This window comes from Haliaeetus albicilla, chromosome 7, assembly GCF_947461875.1.
Source record: "Haliaeetus albicilla chromosome 7, bHalAlb1.1, whole genome shotgun sequence".
Taxonomy (NCBI): Eukaryota; Metazoa; Chordata; class Aves; order Accipitriformes; family Accipitridae; genus Haliaeetus; species Haliaeetus albicilla.
This window is the reverse complement of record NC_091489.1, coordinates 1,998,275-2,020,888: the sequence shown is the minus strand read 5'-3', so window position 1 is coordinate 2,020,888 and position 22,614 is coordinate 1,998,275. Positions and strand designations below refer to the sequence as shown.

Below are 22,614 nucleotides of genomic sequence, written 5' to 3'. Positions count from 1 at the left end.
CAAATGTTGGAAGATTTTTTAACATGCAAACTTCCAAGCAAGTCATCACAGAGCTGTTGTCAGCTCATTACTGATGAAATCAAGTGGGGGCAGCTGAGATAAATTGGTACCACTTTAGCTGTTTCCAGCAGTTGAAGACTGGCTTTCGAAGCTAAACAGGGGGTCCTGCAGCTCAAGTCTGGTCCTGAAGGAACACTAAAACATTTGGCAAGGGATTCAGTTGGAGAAGGTGGCTATTTAATAATATGAAGAAAACAGCCGTGTTGTAAACAATGCACAGTAAAGTAAGTTCTTTTTATTATGTGTTACATATTTTTGTTTTGAAGGCAATATAGCAGAAAATCAAAACCTTTTATAAGTAGCAAACATTTATATACTTTAACGAAACAGTGATCTTAGCCTATGTGCATTTAACGTGTGTCTTCAACTTAGCTAAGTCCTATGAAGGCAAATACACTTTAACAGTTCAGTTTTTACACTAGGTAGGGAAAGGGATTTGGAGTTTCTTCTGCTTTATGGTTAAAAGGCACCTGTAGTTTGAGGGGATAAAATTGCCTCGCTTGATCAAAGCAGTTAAATTGCTTTCAGGAATCACCTCTTTCTGCTAAAACTGAATGTGCAATCTATGGAGCACTTCTGTCACAGAATGTAAGAGTTAGTGAGAGAGACCCTGGCAAACTGGAAAAATGTAGCTGTGCTTCTCTAATTATGTCTGTCTCTTTCTCCTCCGATTCCCAAGAGAAAACAAAATTAAAAGATCAAAATGTTTTTGGTTCTGAACTAAGATAACATTCTCCAATTTGTGTATGCACATCAAATATGAAAACCATGTCATTTTTATTGTGTATGCAAACATGCACAGTGGGAAAAGAATGCGGTTCATGTTCCCAAACGGAGGCCCCCAGCCTGCTTCCTCAGTGTGTCTTAACGCAGCCTCAGAGGAGCAAAACGCATAGAACTCCATTGCAAATGCTTAGCGGTCCCCAGTCGTTCCATGAGCTCATTCAGCTGGTCTGACATGTATGTCACTAGCTTCTCCTGCTGCCACTCCAGCTCTTACTGGAATGGAAATTTAAGAAATAATTGGACGCTGCTTTGCAAATGTTCTTAAAAAAAAAAAAATCCAGCAGGATTAGAGCAAGAGTTGGTAGAATTCAGAGCATCAAATGGTGTTGCTGTTTTCTCTCATGGTCAGGTACAGGATTTCTTTATGGAAGTTCGCTTGTGCATTTACGAGGTGAAACAAATTCAAAAAGCTGCTGTCCTCTTCATCACGATCCCCTACCAGGCCAAAGAAAAACATTTTTAAATGATTAGTGAAACTAAATTACTTCTTTGAAGATAAATCTTACTCATTCAGTTTTTCAGCAGAGGCTGAATCAGCAGCCTCCACTTAGATTTATGAGGCATCAGCTACTGCACCTGATGGCAGGACAGCTGTGAAATAACACAGGAGACTCTCTCCAAAATTCCTTCGCCAGCTTGTCCAGAGACAGACAAGAACAATTGTGCGTTAAGACAAAAATCTGTCCTAACTGAGCAGGCCGTTCATCTTTACAGCTTGCCATCATAATCACTCTCAAGGCCTTATCAAGGCTGACAAGCTGTGGACAGGGAGCAACTGCAGCTTGTTGAGTTGAACAGGCTGGCTGGCAGCTGCTCAGAGCCTGTGCTTAGACACAGCCCAAAAGGACCTCAGGTCCAATGCTCTGGTGGGACCTATTTTAAAAGACCGTTGGTTTCACCATCCATGGCACTAGGAATCTCTTGGACAAGAGAGACGAGTTTAAATAAATGTCTCTCCCAGTTATGACACTTGATTGTTTATTTTATGTTATCAGAAAACTTCAGGCACTCCGGTATTTTTCTGCCTGGTGAGGGAGGGAAGGAGGACAGGCTGTGATGCCATGCTGTGTTGCTGAATGCCTCGGTCAGTGCTAGCTCCCTGATTCAAGAGCTCGTCCTGGCTCACCGAGCCACAGGCTTACCGGACAGTACTGCCTGTAGCATGTCCATGATCATGTGAGCGAAGGCATTCTCCACACACTGCAGAAAGTTGTTTCTCTCCCCTGGAGTGCTGAAAACTTTGCAAACCTTCTGCATCATTTTTACTGCCCAGTCCATGCAGTACAGGTCCTTCTCACAGACCTGACATACACAGGAAATATTAGAAACACACCTTTCATGATGAGTACAATGCTATAAAAGGCAAGATTAAATCTTAGTATTATACTAACAATTGATTCTAATGAATGACTGAATCGGTTGCAGCCACGGCCTGGAAAATTAGGGTTTGTTACGAGGACATAGAGGTTGTTCTTGTTGTTGGCTTGCTAACAGAGGAACTTCTCAACCTTTTGCTAGTGGTACTTCTCCTCAAGGACAGGCTTGCTTGCTTGCAGAGATGTGCTGGACAGGGACCAGAGGGTGGAAGAGTACCATGCCTCTGGCTGGACTTACTCCTGGTTTGTAGGAGTAGATGGGGAAACAGCTTTCAAGTCTGAGAAAGCAAATCTGGGGGTAGAGATGAAAGGCCCGAGCCTGCTCTGTTCAGTAGTACTCACCAAAGCCAGGAAGACTGTGAATCTGGCTAACTCGACAGCTCTCCCATTCACAGCTTTACTGGCCATGAAAGTGAAGCAAATGTTGTTTCCACTCAGAATCAGAAGGCGAGCATTGTTCTCCATGAGCCACTCCCGGGGAACAACTTTGTAATAAAATAGAGAGTATTTTAGTGATCTTTGAACAAAAAGAAAGGAGTGCAACAATAACTATTCTTGAATTTATGAATTGTTGGCTTTGACAGCTAACCAGAATTTGTGAGGGGATACCCTCTGGAATACAATTGCAGCAATGAAGTCAGATAAGCAATTCTTACTGGCAGTACAGTTAGAGCTCTTCACGATAGCTTCTGTGATATAATCTCACCCAAAACTAACTTTCAGTGTAGCCATTAACATTGTTCAGTAGAATTTTGGCTTGAGCAAACACTGTGTTTTCAGCTTACACAGCTTGGACAACATTTCCTTAATAATGGCTAGACAAGACTTGAATTTTAAAGGTCTGCATGGATTCTTAAAATATTTCACAATGGGGAAAGACAGCTTGAATTTGTAAGCAGTGCTGGGTTTCTTTCATCCTCAGCTACTGCCAGGCTTCCAAGTGTAATGACTTTTCCAGTTACGCCACAGCTACTGCAAGGAATATTGCAGTCAGTTTCCCAAGGCACCTGTGTGTCTGAAACACACTTATTACCAAATTTGGAGGACATGAGCATATAATCCTATGGATTAGTGATAAAGGCAAAAACACACCTGACAGCTCATCCACAAGACTGATAACATCATCTGCTGTCCATTCTCTAGCTTCTGTATCATACAGCAGTTTAATTGCATCTGCTAGACCTTTCAGACTGGTCTCATCTGTTGGTCCTTCTATCATTTTCTGCCAAACCACATGTCCTGAGTAATATATTAATCACAACTGCTATTAAGTGACAAAGTAATTTTTTTTTTTTAAACAAGGTAGGTGCTAAACTGGGCCTTACAGCAAAGTTGGAGGAGGGGAATTCAGGTAACACAACCAAGTCTTTGTGACAGTGAGATTTTTTTTGTCCATCTGTTATTTTAGTAGGGACAGTGGTAGTTGCAGCATGAATCAAAGGGCGATTTAAAGAAACCCAGGTCTAATAATTAAGGGAGAGAGCATGCTTTTCTTCAGGGAAACACATGCTTCTTTGAGGTGCATTCAAGCTAAGCCTACCCTAAGCAGGGGAGAATAGAGGAACAGAGGTGCAATTTCTTCATTTGAATTGTAACCTTTTTAGAGAGAGAGAGAGAGAGATATGGATATGTATATACATGTTAGTGAGGTCTGGTTAAGCAGAATTATTTTTTTTTTCTAGGCAATATGATTACATTTTATTTGTATAAAGCTCAGCTTTCAGAAATGCTGCATCCTGCAAGGAAATCTCATTCTCAGGGAACAAACTTTGAAAATTAACCCCCCAGACTACTCGCCATCAAGAGAGGACACTGGCCCAAAGATGATATACAGCAGGCGAGCTTGATTGACCATGGGCCATGGCTTTAAAATACGAGTCAACCAAAATGCAGAATCACTTCGATGAATCCAGTGGTTCAATAAGACGCTACGACAGTATAACCTTATTCGCAGCTCTAACTTTCGGGCACTTCCTGGGGTAAAAGAATGTAGATATTATAAATCCATCAAGCCTCATGCAATACAGATGATCACTTTTTTTTTTTTTAAATAGGAAGAGAAAGAAGGATTTTCTTAAAGCTGCCCAAGAACATCTAGGGGGATTTAATTAAATTCTCAGCTGTTACTTCCCGAGTCTGGCTCTTCTGGATATGTTGCACTAATTCAGGCCATAGAATCTATGGTGAAGAAAAAAAAGCTGTATTCATCTATATGAAGGCCAAGTATTTGCTTTAGAATGCCCACTTTCTGCATAATATTGGAGCTAACAGAACGTACATGAGAGTCAGGAAAGGATTGGTGCTACAAGGCTTAGCTGAGCTAAAACATTCTCAATTCTAGACACATTTTGTTTGCGGTAATCAAGATCCATTTTCTGACTTCTCCATGATAGCGCATTTTGATTTTGTAGGACTTTTGTCTGCTTTGATGATTACCCGGTTTGCTGCTGACAACTGTCTGTACTTTACGGGGTAAATTGCTCAGCTCACAGAGGAAGTTAAAAACTCGGTGACACTCTAGTTCATCCCAGCCTGCTGTTAGGATCTGAAGATTACAAAAGAAAGGGGGTAAAAATGAACAGATTGAGCCATAGATTTAGATCACAGTGCCATTTCTCATATTAGATAAATATAATCTGTCCTGCAATTTATCAGAAAAACAGAGAGGGAAGGTGTCATACCTGGAGTGTGGTGCCTGCACAGCATCTCCCTGATGAGTGTAGGGAAACCATTATCTGTACATTATGGCAGAGGTTGTACTTAAGCTTAATGCAGCCCAGAATCAAAAGCTGCTAATGATGTTCCACATTCAGGGCCAAGATCTTATTTTTGTACCTTATGCAGGAAAGTACACGAAAGTATTTGCTACAAAGACAATTGTCCCAGCTCAAATAATTACCTGTAACTCTTAATCACAGAAAGATAATCACATTTTTTGTATTATCAAATACTTTAATGCTGCATATGTATACAACACCTGTATGCATAAGTTTCTAAGACTTAAATGCATTTAAAATGTGCTCAAAATGCCTGTTCTTCTAAGAGAGAATTTGTTTCTGTATTTTTCTAATCAAAGTTACTCTCCAGTAAAGCCTCCATTATGGCAATTCTAATACTTCACAATGAAACGTCTCAAGTAGTGTTAAAAAGGTCCTACCCTTAGTGTTTTACTGCCTATTTGCAATCACAGTAAATAAACAGTGGATTGCTGAACTAATTCATTTGACACTGATTTTTTTTTTTTTTTTAATTAATTTTAAGCTACCACAAGCTAACAGAAATATTCTGGCATATGATGTGTATAGCCATTTACTTTTAAACTAAACCACCTCTGCTCTTGGTTTGTGAATTTGAAGCTGTGTAATAAAATGCTCCCCTTCTCCCATGTCTTCTTAGAAAATAAATCGCTAATCAAAATCCAGGCTGGTTGGTAGTGAAATCCAGACCAAGGAATTCTCAAGAGTCAAATCAGCAACTTTAACAACCAGAAAGGAAATTCAGAGAACTGTGTGAATAAATACCTTCCCCCCTACACCCCAAGGCTCAAAACTATCTTATACTTCTAAATATCTTGCAAAAACACAGATTAATTTAGAAAAATACCTTAATTTTCTTTTATATTTGTGATACTTGCCTTCTCTCCATAAAGATACTGTACCTGTAAAAATACCCCATAGCACTGTAATCCTAAACAATGCAAAGGACTTGGACAACCATTAAGTTTAAAACAGGAAACCTGCAAGTGCAAAACACTAGTAATTTATCTTAACTGACCATAAACTAATTCCTGTGATTGAAAATTCTCTGTACTACTTGTGTACATCCATACTGATTAGAGAGATTCAGAAGAATTCCCTTCCCTTACTGTACAAGGAAACAAGTTATAGTACCAATGTTATAGCTTAGCATTAAGTTCCAAACTGTGGTCAAGTGGGTGTGCAAAAGGTCTCTAAGAAGAGCAATCCTGTTTTCAGGAGAGTAAAATTTCTATTAAGAGCTGTGCTCTTCCACTGCAAAATTTCTAGTGGTCCACAAACAAGAAAAGTTGAAAACCACTGGTCTTGGAATATGAAATCTCAGTAGGACAGCCTTGTGTTCAATATGCTGGCTTAGGCTTTTCTATTGTTATTAAAAAGAAACCGATTTCAAATCAATAAATTACACAGTAGTAATAAACTCCAGCAAAGGGACAATAAAAGGCATAATTCAACTAGAAATTGCCTTACAGAAATGGTATTGTAAGTGCAAGGGACAATTCAAAACACTAGTGAAAGGAACAGGAACTTACTTCTGAGAGAATCTTGTGTATATACTTTAGCCTATCTTTTGTAGGCAATAGAAGTGTGCATCTTTTAAGCAACAATCCTGTGAACAAAACGAATACATACACGACTATGAGTGTACGTACATGGCACATACATTACTGAATTAGCTTAAGCATTCACATCATATGCATGCACACACCAGTGAAAAATGGCTGCTGCTGCAAGGTGAAGAGAGCAGCAAATAGTAGTCTGTGCTTTGGAGAAGGGGTGTATGCTTTTGTAGCAGGGACATCTTTTACTAAAGAAATGTTGTCAGGCAGTATGTAGGTTTCCTATGCCATAACTTGTTTATTGTGTTGTTTTAAAGTCCCTGTTAGTCACAGTTGGAGCCCTATTAACATTACTATATTGGTTTTAGAATTACAGCTGTTAAAAATATTGGAAATAAATGTTACTTGTTGCACCTCTTTTAACTGCACCCTGGGGAACACTGGTTTTCCCCTTACATCATGGAAAGCTGAGCTTCCAAAGTTTTTTCAAGATAGCCGCATGCTCTGAAAAGAAAATATTCTAAACTGTGTTAATGTAAAACATAGCTAAGAGGTAAAATTATTTTCCTATACAGGACTGAAATGGTATGTGTTTAGGATGTCAAAGTCTGGAGTTCATTATAGTGTGGAACAGCTGTTTGTTAAGCAGCATTTTTTTTCTCCACTACTGATAGAAAATGGGTTAACAACTTGGTCTTCAAAAACACGTACCAGAATAAAATATATATATCGTTTGTTAATTAGTCAAGAAATCCACAGAAAAGTATGTACTTTTCTGGAGAAAAAAAAAAAGGAACCTTTTTTCCTGATTTGTCAGTCTCTGCAAAAATACATAACTTCATGCATTTACTGTAGTTCTAAATTGACTCTTTCCATATTTAGAAGTGTGTTAGCATTCCCACGTGACAGACATAATTTATTCATCAACCTTGGACGTGGTCCAAAGCTCAGTCAAGTCAATTTTCTATTGACTAGGTTAGACTTTGGAGAGAACTCCCTGAAGAATTGTTGAAACTGTTCAGACTGTGTAGCTGCAAATCAGAATACAGCCATCAGTGTGGGGAAAAATTATGTTGAGTAAAAAGGGTTGAGCAAAAAGTACTGCTCCTGGTTTTGCACGGCAAAATCCCCCTTGTGTGGAAGGACAGTGCCACGACCATTTATAGCTTGAGTCCATTTTAAACAATGACCGAAATTCTGTGCCATTACAAGTACTGGAAGATTTTACCATGGACTTGAGTGGAGCCAGACCCTTCTGAGTTTAAGTGAGATTTATGTACTATGTAGACCCTGTTCAGGCTTTCTGAACAGGAATGAATTTTTCCCATTGAGTGTCGTCTTTCCTGCTGTAAAGTAAATATTGATTTTGCAACTGACCTCTTAACAAAAACGTTCTCTTGAGCCTTCCACTGATGACACAGATATTGCCAATGAACTTCATATTTTGAGTATGTCATGTTTTTACTATTAGGCCTACTATAGCGATGGGTTCACACCTACCTTTAAATAACAAGTTGCCATTTTGTATGTCGTTACTACAAAGCCCAAATTAATTTTTTTTTTTTAAAGAATTTTAGGGTTTCAGGCTTCATTTTAAAAATAAAATGCTAATTTTAAGATACCTCACAACCTAGACGGATTGCTTACAATAGGAGGTCTTTGGTCTAAATGACTTTAAGTTCAAACCATACTTATAATTCTGCATCTAACCATGACATCATTTTATTTCTCTGTCAAATAATGCTTTTTTTAATCAGATGGGTAATAGTAAATAGATATGGATCAAATTATGTTTTAATTTAATTTGCTTTTCTGAGAGAACGCTTTAGAATGAATTAGAATCAATGTGTTTTAAAAATTAGCAGAAAAGTTAAAAAGCAAACAATTTTGAATTTGAGGCTGTACAGCACTCCTCATTACCACTGAACCCATGTTATTTTGATCTAGATTCCTATTACACTATGCTAAAAGTGGTCTTAGCAGCTGAAAGAAAGAACAAGTGAATCTTTTCACCCAGAAAAGGTTTGGTTAGCATACAGTATACCATGACAGTGAAAAGTGCAGGCATTTTCACGTTGCCCTTAAGCTAAGAGCGAGAGGAAGACGTGTTCTTGTGTTCTTCGTGCCCATCTCGGTCACAAAGCTGCCAAGGAGAATGCTAGTCACTGACAACTGTGATAACATTTTTGTGACAAGCCTACTTCTTTTCTAAGAAGTGGAATGTGATCTGCAATACATCTCAAGTAGACTATGGAGCAGTCTTTCTGATGGCAACTGTTGTTGGTCACTTTAGAATTAGGCTGGGTTTAAGCACTGCGGCTACATTTCCCAGACTGAGGAATGTGAGCTACTCCAAAGTGATACATGAAGGCAGTCTGAACAGCCAAATTCCTTCAGCTAGTGTGGGGCCTGGGTGTCTTGGTTTCTGCTGCAGTTTCCAGTGGTGGTGTCCAAACAAACTAAATTTGGAAACACCTACTACTGAGAACTGATCCTCTGCCCAGTCTCTGCTTGCCATTTAATAGGAAAAAATAAACATAGAGGAGGCAGAACATACATTATTTTTTCCATAACTATGAGGTTTTGGAATCATTTCAGGTAACTCCTCCCACCTCCCCCCGCCAGTTAATGGTATTTGAGTGGGCTATTTGGCAAGGGGAGGAACTTCACTTTCCGAGGGAGCTGCACAAATGATTTGGGCCATACCCTCAGCATTTTACCGATCGATGCATATAACAGAAGAAACCTTTTAACTGAGCTTGGTTCTCCTCTAATTGTTACCATTTGCATTAAAGGATCACCTAGAGATTTGTAGTGCTCTAAAATGTAGGATCCTTCTCTCTTGCCAGGTAGCTCAAGGTTATGAAAGTCTTGCAATAAGAGCCTTCGGTTTCCTGATGGGGTTGAGATGTAATTAACAAGGCGGTTGCTGATGGTTTTCGACACCATGCTCAGCATGCTGATATCCTTCACTGAAAAAGCAAAACCCAGTATACTTGTAAATCTTTACTGCAAGAAAAATGCTGATCACTAGTCAATAACTTTATCTTACTTCAAAAATAGGCCAAGAAATAATATTTACAAATAAAACAAAATTTAATTACTATTTATCTCCTTTGCCAACAAACTGTAGTAATTAGAAATTAAGAGATCTAAGGAATACTTTTCACACATAATAGGCAGAAACCACTTCAAATAGTTTGTAATTATCATTTAAATTTTGGTAATTTGGTTCTTCATACATAAAAGCTGAAAATTCAGAGAATAAGTCACATAAATTATTTCAACTAGCTAAAAGCTAAAACATTTTAAATAATTTTTTTTTTCTAAATGGAAAACTTTTGTGGTAATTTTCATATATCGGAAGTAATACCTTTCTTATCAGATTCTCACCTGAAAGATAATTCAATACCATTTGAAAGATCTCTAATGGAAGGGTTTGAAAATACCCAAGTGTTGACAGAGATTGGGAATCTGTGTCCAAGGTGTTGCAGCGCTGTCTGGAGCGACGGTTACGGCATCTGTATTTCTGGTTTGGAATTGAGGTGTAGCTGGTCCCTGGAGTGGATGTCATTGTTCTGTTAGTCCCATAAATTTAACCTGGGGAGAAAATATGAAAATCCTGTTTTCAGTGGAGGAAAATACTATACCCAAAACTAGGCTAAGAGGAAATCACTTCATTGTAGACACAGTGCTGGAGTGTGAAAATCTTGTCATATGCGTAGGATAATTTTTTGTTTGAATTTAGTGCGATGACATGCAATTTACTAAATAATTTTCTAATTCCATGTTTCAGAGAATGGAGTATTCAGCTGACCTTAGAGGAGGAAAAGATAAAAGCACTGGGGGACACCACATGAGTGGGACATCAGAAAGTTAGGAAAATAGTTCTAAAAGGAAACTCTTGAGGAAGTATATGCGATGGTACAAGCTACAGTAATTAACAACATTCTTTTACCTTGTTACACTAATTATTCAACAGAGTATGAAAAAGTTATAGGGATGTTATTGAAATGGTTGTCATGTTACTTGATTGTTGTAGAGTGATAACTACTTATACACATGCTTGCGTATGACCAAAAAAAAAGATTAAAAGCAACGAAGTGATGCTTCAAACCATTTTTCCCTGCAGCATTTAAATTGATACATGGCTTAATTTTATATAATGACTATATGTGTGGTATAAAAATAAATTATACAATATTACTATGTGAAAAAAATTCAGTGACCCAGGCTTTCCCAAAATCATGAGGGTCTGAAAATTAATGAGCTTTAAAAGATCAATAAATATGTTCTTTTGATTTGCCTTCTGGTTTCTGAGTCTCTAGAATAGGTATACTTCACATTGTCGGGCAACAATGACAGTTAGTGACTCACTACCTCTTAAAATTTTTTTTTAACTGAGATTTTTCACATTATTTCTTGATTCCAGCAGTTGAAGCTTCAGGGAAATTGCCAAGGAGAATGAGTGCTGCAGTATAATTACAAGAGCTGGCAGCACTGGTAGTAATATAACTGGAACCCATCCAAGCTGCAGTGCAACATCCCAGTTACCATCAGTGGGAAATACACTCAGAGAATAGAACTCATTGTTTCAAAGATTAAAAATTTACAAAAATTACAGAAAACAAGTTCCAAACATCCTTCATATTTATTACGAAAGCACGCAAGCCAGACCTCTCTAATATGCCACTGAGCAGAATTACCACGGCCACAATGGAAGCACTGTTTGTACTGACAACTGAAAGAATATGGGGCATTTCATTAACAGTGTTACAAATGGGTTTGGCTGACTTGTGCTGTGTGCTGGATAGAGTTTGCATTGTACATTTAAGGAAGTTATACTTTACTGGAAGCATTTTTAATTTAGGTATGGTATAATTCTAGCTAGCTAAAGAAGCTTATAGTTTAAACTTTCACAAGGCTCATGAGCAAATGTAACTGCTGCTAAAATTAGCGTCATTAGGCTTTTACGCTGCTCAGGCAAGAGACAGAAAATTGATGTTACACCTTTAAGAACAATCAAGAAACCACCTATAAATAAACATATGGTTATATGAAAAAATGTTTATCTTCTAGAAGCAAAGAAAGCAAAGTCTGAAGTCAGTGGAAATTTTATACACACAACTGTGGATTCAAGACAATGTAAATTCCTTGTGTACAATATAGAAAGCAGCTCCACTCCTGTTTATAAACAGGGCACCACTAAACTTTGTTCAAGACATGCTAAATCTGATACATATTTCTGCTTCATACCTTAGAAATAAAGTTGCAATGCTATGATACTTTCTTTTCCTCTCCTGCTCCCCTTACTGTCTTTAGCAGGACTGTACTGTAAGGATTTATGGCATCTTTAAGTGTTTTTTGGAAATCTTACCTTGGGTCTGCAATTGTGTTATATGGAAGAAAAAAATACTTGGCCACAGGGGAGGTTTTCAGAAGTACTCAGCCAATTTCAGTCTGTTTCTGTTCAATCTGATTGAAGTCGAACTGACTACCACTATTTTAATTTAGAGCAGAGCTAGATAAAATTAATGTAAATAAAAATGTGTACAAGCAGCCAGTTTCAAAGCCAAAGCTTAGAGACTTTACTGAATGCTCCCATTTCCTTCCTCTTTGACTTGATGTGTTTTTTATTTCTTAGGGAGTTCAGCCAGAGCAGGGCAATGGTCTGTGCATCTCCATCTGCTGCTGGGATACCACTTGTTTAGAGAACTGCTTAATCCAGACTGGAAAATTGAAAGGTAAATGTTAAATATTTAACAAGCCAAACTCATAATATTAGCCAAGAAGGGTCATCTTATTTGTTGCTATAAGCTAATTTGTTTACAAGGCAGAAAACATCAAGTTTCAACCCGCTCTAGAATATTTCTTTTCCTTAAGCAGTCGCTAAACTCCTGCTAATGGTTGCACTTTTGTCCTGATATTTCTCGGAGCCCTGCGTTAGCATTTGGCAAACGTTTATTGCAAAAGGTTGTTTACTTTGGAGATTGGCTTGGAACATTTCCGTTTCCCTGCCTCTTCACAGAGCATAAAATGAACTGCTTCAAATATTAACTCGACAGGTTTTTTTTCCTTTCCACACCTCCCTCCCCCCGCAATCTTCTCTTTTTTCTTTGTCAGCGCAAATAAAAACGTACGAGTTAAAGTGAGGGATGACAAACCTTAGAGCACCGAGCGTAGCCATGGAGTTATTAGTACTCGTTACCCCCTGGCCTACACCGACAGTTTACAAAAACCATATTTTTATTTATGCTAAAGGTTCTACATCAGATTGGTTGTGCAAACCGGTCCCATAAGCATCTAAATCGGTGAATAACCATGAGTAGAAAGCAAATCTTGGAATCCTGATCCCACTGCTGATGGCGACAGGGATTTTTTTTGTTGTGAGGAAGGGCTGGTACAGGCTCGTCCCTTCAGGGCCCAGTCAGAGGGGAAACGCCAGCACCTGCTTTTTTTTCCTCACCCTAGGCTGGGTTTGCTTGTCAGACTGCAGTATTTGTGGGAGTGGGTTATATTTAGCCTTTTACCTGTGCTTTTGGTTCGGATTTAGCTGGGCTGTGACAGACCTTTAGGCCAAACAACCGGCTAGGCCGTGTTCTCCTCCACCCTCCACGGCCCCTCTCCCCTGCAGCCCGCCAAAATTGGGGCTAGGGGGCTGAAAACGGGGACCTGTGCCCCCAAACCTACACACAGGTAATAGAGAAGGTCTCGCGGTCGATGCCTACTTACGGGCAACGCTTTATGAGCTCTGTTTTACCTCAGAGAAATTCCCTCCCTACAAACAATCCCCGGCCGGGGTGCAGGCTGCCTCTGAGGGGAGCGGCAGAGGAATGGGGGGGGGGTGAGCACACCCCTCTGCCTCTGGTGAGAACCATACCCCATATCCCTGGGGAGGGGCAAAAAATACATTTTTGAAATTGTTATTATTTGAAATTTATTTTTTTAAAGCATGGTTTCAGTCAAACGTCACTCCTTACTGGGGTTAAAAGGGGGGCCTGGGCATGGTAATGTAGACAGGTGCACACAGGCAGGCACACCTGTGTTTGTGTATTTTACTCAAGAGCAGGAATGTTTGCAAACACGGAAAAAAAGATAGTTCCGTTTCAGGGCGGTGGTTGTCATGGGGGCTGATGGCGGTCACGTACGTGTTGGGAGGGAAGGAATTACTACAGGCAACACGAGTGTTTTATTAATATTATTGATAATTCCGCCCCCCCTCCGTGAGTTTTGTGCTAATTTGTTTGTAATAATTATTTTCCCGCCTTTTCGCCCGCTGACCCTTTCAGCGCGGGGCGGGGGGGGGAGCGGGAAGGGCGGGCCTCGCGCACGGCTTTCCCGCCCTCTTGTCCCCCGCCCTCCTTTTGAATATTTAATCACCTCCCCGCCCCTCCCCGTAACGTCCACCGGGGCGGAAAGCGCCCCCCTGTCACGAGCGCGGTGTAGCCCCGCCCCCTCATGAATAATCAACACAGGCGGCCCTCGGGCCTCCATTTCAGAAGGAGGCGGCTGCGCGGCCGTGGCACCGGGGTGAACCGGGGCGCGGAGCTGGGGGGGAGCCGGCAGCCGGCCCCAGCCGCCTCCTGACCGGGAGAGGTGGGCTCCCGGGGCAGTTTGGTGTCCTCGGGGCCGGGGTTGCCATGCCTCGCCGTGGGGCGGGTGGCTGGTGTAGGAGCGTGAGGTGCGGCGGGGCCTGTGCGCGTACATCCAGGCGTGGGGGTACGACGAGGAGCATCGCTCTGGGTGGAGAGCATCGGGTCACCTGTGGAGCTGTAGGTCTTCTCTGCGGGTTGCTGCCGTGAGCAAGTCGCAGTTGCGGCGTCGGCCTGCGTTGTAGCACGGCCCCCGCGTCCTGCAAAGTTATTCCTGAGACCAGGCCTGCCAAACCCCATTTTCAGTCTGCTGAGGAAAAACATGACCCCGAGCAACAGTGCCGGGCCCCGGCGTTTGCTAATGTTGGAGCAGAAGTTCGCTGCACGTCTCTGGGAACGCGATGCTGCGGGACAGGCTTACACAGGACTGTGAAACCTGCGTAAACATTAGTTACACTGCAGCAGAAAGGTGTCACAACACTAAGTCGGTGTGCCATAACATATGTCTTGGAGCAAAGCTGTGGCATTGTAAAACAAAAAGGTGGCACAATACCAGCTGCAAACACTGTTAGCGGAGGCTGTGCTGCAACAAGTAGTTACAAATTGCTGTGCAGCCGTTAACACACTATTGCATTATACTGTAAAATAATGTTCCGTGGTGCTGTGATCTCGGGAAACCTACGGCAAGCTGCCATTCTTTGTTAGAGCAGTAAACAGTTCGTATTTGCTAACAAACTGGTTTTTAAAATAACTATTTCTTTTTACAAATTCTGCTTCCGAAGTAGCTGACTATAAATAACTAGTTCTCTTGGGGATAGTAACTGAACCTCTCGGGAGAGGTTTTCTTGCTGCTCCGAAGGCAGTTCCCATACGATGGCAGCAGAGGGCTGCAGCTGGTTTAAAGGACTTTTCCCCAGTAGGTTACTCTTCCCCAAAGACAGTTGTTTGTTTTGTTTTGTTTTTTTCTGGAACTTTATTGAAGAAAGAACTTTCCTTAGTGAACATAAAATAGAAACAAAACAAAAATCAACGCCAAATATAACGGTACGGCATCATCTGGTAACTGCTGCTTAAATTGATGACAATGAGAGTGGGAATGCTATGACGCTGTAACCATGATTGCAGTAGTTTTGCTGAAAAGGTAAATTAGACAAGTGTGCAAAAAATAATGTGCCCCCAAGGCGTTTCTGTGTAGTCTGACTATACAGTTGAGCAGCACCAGCTAGGTAGAGCCTAAAGACTTCCATTGTCCCTGTTTCTTTTTCCATCTGGGAGATAGCTAGCAGCTCCTGGCTGAATATCTCCTCATGCAATTGCATTCTGCTTCTGTAAATCCTTCAGCAATTCTATCATTCTCATCCCCATTGTCATTTTGCTGGTTTGCACCTCTGTATTCCACCACAAGAAAGTTGCATTCCAGGAATGCCAGAATAAAGAATTTCAGACTGCAGTACTTGTTCATTTACGCCAATATCGATGTTTCTAGTAGTTACCAGATACCATTGCTTGGGGAAAGAATGTAATAAAATGGGGCGGATATGGAGTATCTTTCTTCTGGTACTGCTTTCTAGAGCCTGACAGTGGTTTAAGGGTTTCCCGAGTCTGACGCTACATCCAGGCTCCCGTGTTTAATATGCAGTGGTGGACCTACATAAATACGTCTAACTACATAATGATTGGCATAATTAACGATGGCAACAGTGACACTGAGTTCTGCAATTTAATTGCGTTGTGTGGTAGAAGTATTATCTTGTGTTTGTTTTAAATTGGTTGAATGAGTCACAGTTGTTTTTTTTTTCATTTGAGGCTCTGTAATCTAGTCAATGTTTGTAAACTGTTTTGAGATGACAGGATGAAGGCTAATAAGGAAAAAAGTACAATTGAGTTGTTATAAACTATGGTGATGGTTCTGCTAGAGTGCTAACTGCTTATTCTATGCATGAGTGGCCTTGTCTTGTGAACTTAATTTATCTTTGCCCTGCCTACACCGAATGTGTGATCAACATTATGTAAGTTTGGTAAAAATATCAGCTGTGTCTCTGGTGCTCTGCTACTGTCAGTGGCAGAAATGGTGGCAATGTTTAAGTGACAAGAGCAGGACCGCAATGGAGTCAGCTTTTCAAATACCTAGGCTTTAGACAGCAGACAGTTGCTGGTGAGATTTTTTCCAGAGAGTCCAAGCACATCAGACATCTAAAACCCACAGGAAGCTAGGAGGTAGTCATAAATGCACCGAAGCCGTGTTTAAGCATGTCATTAAATTCCTCTGCAATGGCTGTGTAGGCAAGATCTAAATCTTTTGTGCTAATAAACCAGCACAGTTTTCAGTCATTATTTCATTAATCACATGCCTGATTTTCAGGAAAATCATGGGAGAGCCCTGTGATAGGAGCAGCACCTCTATTGAAATGTAGAGCTAGGTGCAAATAGGAAATAAGAGCAGTTAGATAAGGATACCTTCCTTAACAGAAAAGCAGGGAAGCTTCTGTGCATTGGGGTGGGGAACTGGAGAAGCCCCCTCCAGCCCAGATGACTCCAGGATCAGGGAAGGGGCTCTGCAGTCTGTCATGCCTGGACAAATTGCATCTGGTATTGCAAGGGAAGGATTGTGTCTCGCTCCCCTCCATCCTGCTCACGCGAGCCTTACTGCATTTTAGTCTCTGGGGGCAGGAGGTCTCTGCCAAGCCAGTGCGTTCAGCCTCCCCAGACTGGCCTTATATATTACTTATTTAAGGTGTTCTTTTTACCTTTATTTTAGAATATGCATGCTTCATGTCTTCAGATATTCCCTACCACCGTAAGGGCCAGAAGTAAATAACTAGAAAGCTATTAAGCAACAAGCAGAAAGCTGGCATTCTTTTGCGGTTTCTTGAATTGAGCTGGGGCATTAAAAGAAAACACCAAATGTGGGAGGCAAAAAAGAATACTGGAAAAATTGCACCACTAGGACCAGCACTAATAAGAACAGCATCTAGTGCTCTGTAAACATTACAAAATGGAAATAATAATAATTCTATAATAATAATAATAATAGTAAACCGCAGGAGGAAGACATAACGCTTCCAAGTTTTGTGTCACTTCATATGCAGTCTTAGGCAGTTAAATTTCTTCAGTACCTGCTCTGTTTAAATCAAAATTTTCCTCATTTGCCAAATGTTTATTCTCTCCCGAGGTTTCATTGAAACTCTGAGATGTTATTACGGAGCTTAGATGCAGCCTTTCATTTATACTTGGAGAAAGCAGTTTAAGGCTTGTTACAAAATGATAAAAGTATACAATTAGTGGGGGATTGTTGACTCATCCAGCACAGGCTCCGCTATGCGTTGTGCAGGGATATGGAGTGAATTAAGGCAGTGGTTTTTATCATCCTTCTTAATGAATTCTTGGGATAAAATCACCATGCCCTCCTTGGCTGGCACTTCTATTTAAGGACTGCTAGCAGAGTGTGGAAGGGCTGATGAATGGCACAGGGCTAAGAAGGGGCAGGAATCTATACATCCACCATCCTGGCCCAGACCTCAGAAATGGTTTGATTTGCTGAGAAGCTGATCAGAATTTTGATAATAAGAAGTGCAATTTTATTGTTATTTTGCTTGTGGAACTGTGCATCAATATGGATGAGATGCAGCTGGAGGAATTAAAAGAAAAAAAAAGATAATGGAAAATTTAACAAAAAAATAGGTAAACAGGGGAAAAAAATGAAGAGGTAATTCTATAATACATTCCACGCACTGAAGGACTGAGTTTAATACATGGCCTGGCTGCTCTGATCCTCAGTGCAGTTCTGTGATGCTGCATCATCCATGTCCTCACTGCAATATCAAACCAAAGCGGCATCCTGTTGAAACTTAGGACTGCAGAAAACCACGGCAGGATCTTCACTAATACATAGAATTTCCATATGTCCTTGTTCCTCTTAGGATCATAAGTGTCTCGGTTTGGGGCATGTGGGGCAGGAGTGGATTTAAAGCCAGGACTTGCCATTTTCTCCTTGCCTCTTCCATCTCATTTTGGACAGTGATCATGGCTGAGACAAATTAACAATGCTCTGTCCTCGTACCGTGCCTTTCAACCAAGGATCTTGCAATGCTTTGCGTGCATTAAATCACAGAGCTGTGTAATGTGCCCTGTGGAGGAGGTAAGCCTTATCTTAACACGCTGAAGCACGGGGAGCCAAGGGACTTTCTCAAGGTTGTTTGGAAGATACCGGAGGCAGAATGCAGAGTCCTAGCTCTTGCTCCCTGCCTCTGACGATAGCACTAAACTTTTGGATGGAGAAAATGTAAGATTGGAAGAGGCAAGGCAAGGAAGCGGGGTGGATGCAAAGGTGGTATATAGGTTTGTGCCCTTGTATGTTGTTCATCCTTCATCAGATATTACAGATTTACCTCGTGTCAGAGTAGTTCCTCTGCAGTTGCCAAATCCTAGCTGAGGATCTGGTCTCTAGGTTTTCCAGTCTGCTCCTTCCTTATAAATATTCCTTGTATTTTTCCTGTCTTCAGTTTTTCTCCACCTTCCAGTTTTGCAGAGAAATAGAGACCAGCACAAAAAAAGAAGTGGATTACTAAGAATTCATTAGCATCTCAAATCAAGTTCCTCTGGTTTTCTGAAGAGCTGAGTGAACCTGTCAGAGTGTAACTGGTGCTCTTCCTTTCTGCTTCTTTTTAAGATGCAATGTTCAGCCCTAAACAGATGGGAACCTGTCAGCACAACATGGAGATAATTACCCGTTTGAGCCATGGGAAGCTTCATAACAGATAGGAAGTTATTGCAGCCAATACCACTCTGCTTTATGATCTTATCAGTTTTCTCAGGCTGAGCATATTGGTAGGCCCTATTATTCCTTTGAAGAAACACCAAGAAAAACCTTGATTCCATAGGGATGCAAATTCTCTTCAAAGTTGCAGAGCAACTCCGCAGAAGCCAAGGCGGCTGTCCTGTCTGGGGAGGGAAAATAATCCGGCCTGCAACAGAGGCATGGAAATATCAAGAAAGTGCCATAATGAGGGATAGCATAAATGTTAACGAAATTAACCTGATGATTGCTTCAAGCTTCTGTCTTATTCTTCACTGCTGTGTGTTGAGCAGTCCCGTGTTCCCAGTGACAAAGCCCATGGCGCACAGGCTGTTTCTTGGAGATTCACATACAAACTCGTGCATCTCTGTTGCTGTCAGACACCTCCAGGCATCACTTACTTGGTTTGCCAACAGTGGGAGCTATCAAAGATCTTAATTTCTTTGTGGACAGTCAGGCACGGCGAGCTATCCCCATCTCCGTCAGCTAGAAAGGGTGAAGGAGTTAAGAAATTCTCACCCTGGGTTTTCTTATTATTCTGTAGGTCTGTAGGCTGGCAGAGTTAAAAATTCTTCTACAGCGAAGCAGAGTGATGGAAATAACCCTCAAGAGCAGGCACCAGCAAGCCAGTAGGTACTTGTGTGCAGATTGTCACAGAGCATGAAACCCACTATTATTCTTAAAAGAATAGCAAACCCGCTCTTTTCAGTACTGAAAAAAAAAACAAACAAACCAAAAAAACCAAAAAACAAACAAACAAATATAAAAGGCTTTCTTTTTTCTTTATCACAGCAATCCTGAATTGTTATTGGTTATATATTTTGTGCAGAGGAAAAGGGCTTTACATGCATTCTGCCAGCACATGCTGAAGATTTTGTCAGGTTTTAAAAATAAATAACAAAACCACCTGTCAATTTTTATAACTTTAGTTCAAATTGAGGAGGGGACCAACAAAATTTAGCTCAGTTTTCCTGAGAGAAAGGAAAATTGCTGCCTGTTCTGACCTACTTGCTAAACAATCAGGATTTGTTGTGTAAAAAGGAAAAGAAAAATAAACACCAGCCTTTGGAAAATTTTCAGTATGTGAATGGGGTTCCCAGGTTCTTCCTCATCCTTTTGTATTGAGAAAATCGTGGGAGGAGATGAAGGTTATTGCAGAGATCCTCTCGTGGTAGCTGAATGTTTAGGTGTTTTCTGCTTCCTTAGATCCAGCCTGTTAGTCGAGCCTTTTTTGGGAACCATGCTGATAATTATCACACTACAGGATGCCACCCTCTAATCTTCCCCTATCTGCCATTTCGGAGAGTAGCGCGGAGCTTAAGATAGTAATTTGTGGTGGCAGAAACATCGCTTGAGCCGTTTGAAACCTGGCTGGCAGAAGCGTGCGGGGTGGGAAGTCCATCTGCAGGGGCCGGTGAGGCAGGCAGCTGCCTACGGGTGCGGGTGGCATCGTCGCTGCAATTTTAGCATAGCCTTTGGATCAGTAATTTTATAATTCAGCCTGATTAAGGGATGAAAAGAAAAGAGTCGCGCTGTAAGTTTCCTATGGAACTACCTGCCTGAAATACCGATAGCCCTTGCTGCAGGTGCTGGCTGAATTTTGTCCTGGCAAGCACCCAGCAGGTTCATCCGCAGATTGTACAGATGTTTAAGGCAGCGGTTAGCTCTTCGTGGAGCTCTGGTGATGGGGAGGTGGATGCAGCCTCCTGGGAGAGGTGGATGAGCAAGGCTAAGGCAAATAGCTGGTGTGTCAGAGAAGTGTGTGTGAAAATACATTTCTTTTTGCTGATTGCAACAACAGAAAAATCTGTTTCTCGCATCCATGGGCCAGAAATGTATTTTATGCAAACTTATAAAATTGTCTCACGAAGAAAATAAAAAAACAGCATGATAATCACCTTCATGGCTTCCCTCAAACCTGTTCCAGGATTTGTACGAGCCCCACTTTGGGCGAGTGCTGTTGCCCCCCACCCCAGCTGTGGCAAGTGTGAGCTTTATGTATTCTAGTCAGACAGGTTGACTACAGCAGCACCCGTTCCTCATCTCTAAAGCTGACTCAAGAAGATTTCTAAGTTGCTTTAGTGAGCATAAGAGATGAAAAAAACAGCTTCTGAGATGGACATGTGTATGATGCTTGCAGCCACCTTAGCAAGTAATTCCACCCTGCCTTGAAAACACCTTTCCCCTGAGCATCTGTAAGTATCTTACAAATATTAGCAAATTTACAATTTGTTTGTGAGAAAGGAAATTATTCCCATTTTCTTTCTAGGTGAGGCAACCCAAGGCATAAAGTCATTTAATACACAGCCAGGTAAGGACTTCAGGAGCTCTAATTCCCTGCTCCCACTCGTAACCAAAGCTTAATTCCACAGCACTTGTAAAATGCAGATTCAGAGCTGTGCATCTATTTGAGATTTTATTCCACCACCCACAAGCCCTTTTGTAGCAATCTGCTTCCTACTTGCTTTCAGTGCTATTAATTATGGTTCAGCATGCTGCTTGTACCTACCTGAGGTTGCAGTTGCATTTCCAGGGTATAAACCCTTGTTTATTTGCATAATGGCTAAAGTATTTTTCCCCCTGTTTCTGGGGTGTTGTTCAGTATGAAAACTAAATGTTCAGGAGAGCTGGCATTTTTGCATATTTATATATTATAAAGTATTTGCTTCTCTGTGTATGTATGTGTATATATATAAAAACAGAGAGAATATATATATTCTAATTATATATCTGCTACATCTCTGTTCAGAAAAATAGAACAAGGCATTGGGAGAGCAGAATTCTTTTATCATGTTTAAATTTACTTATAGCTGCTTGTATTGTGTTAGCACAGTTTCTCCCAACCTAGAAAAGACTCCTGGGGAAGAGGGGATGAACAAGGTGTGAGGGGCTTGGGAAGGTGAAAGGGAAAATGAGAAGAAGCTCATGTATTTCTTCTTTTTCCAGTATTGCAACATGGTCATAGCCATTGAAAGGAGGTACAAAAAATGGTGACATTCAGTTCGGAAGGGCAGTAGGGACAAAGTTACGCTTAGAAAATTATGCATTTAGCTCCTTGAGCAGAATCAAGGCCAAGAACAGTACACATACATGCTAGGGAACAGCTCCAGCCTGGGGAGTTTACAATTTAAATAGCCACAGGCAAAACATGGTGCTATTGTTCACATATTACAGATGAGCAGCTGAGATACCAGGAGATCTTTTACTATCGGAGACTTGCATCTCCTGGACCACAACCCCGTACGTTAACTACAGCTCCAAACATCCTTCTCTCTCGGTGTGTCTCTAACGAGGCTCATACTTAACCTCTTGTGAAGCAGGACTGAATTGCTCCATTTTTTCTGCTGCCTTGGGAATTTCTACATGATACAGCAGTTTGGAAGGTAAGTGCATGCAAAGGGTTACAGGTAAGTCCTTGTTGTGGCTATGCCCTTATCAGCTACTCAAGGTGTAACACACATGGAAGCAGTGCTATCAAAGCTCCCACAGGAATCAATCTATTGATATCCGTAGTTAATTGCAAAATGGGCCTTTTCCTACAGTTCATCATCTCCTTTCAGTTACTGCAGCATGCCCGTTTGTTCGTACTTTTAACGTACAATAGCAAAGGAAGCGTAAACATGGAGGTGCTACCCAGAGGTCTCAGATAATGACCTTTAAAGCGATTTACATTTTTGAAATAATTTGGTG

At 41.0% G+C, this 22,614-nt stretch overlaps 1 protein-coding gene across 1 annotated transcript; it reads right to left on the bottom strand.

Annotated features, from left to right (window-relative positions):
- Window positions 1–905: 905 nt before the first annotated feature.
- FBXO47 (F-box protein 47) lies at window positions 906–10,211 on the bottom strand. Its single transcript, XM_009918599.2, has 10 exons — window positions 9,931–10,211; window positions 9,339–9,509; window positions 6,511–6,587; window positions 5,881–5,958; window positions 4,659–4,767; window positions 4,020–4,196; window positions 3,315–3,461; window positions 2,565–2,707; window positions 1,989–2,148; window positions 906–1,281 (listed from the first exon to the last, which is right to left on the bottom strand). The coding sequence occupies exons 1-10, from the start codon at window positions 10,109–10,111 to the stop codon at window positions 1,163–1,165; spliced, it is 1,362 nt and encodes a 453-aa protein (XP_009916901.1). The 5' UTR covers window positions 10,112–10,211; the 3' UTR covers window positions 906–1,162.
- Between the last annotated feature and the right edge of the window lie 12,403 nt (window positions 10,212–22,614).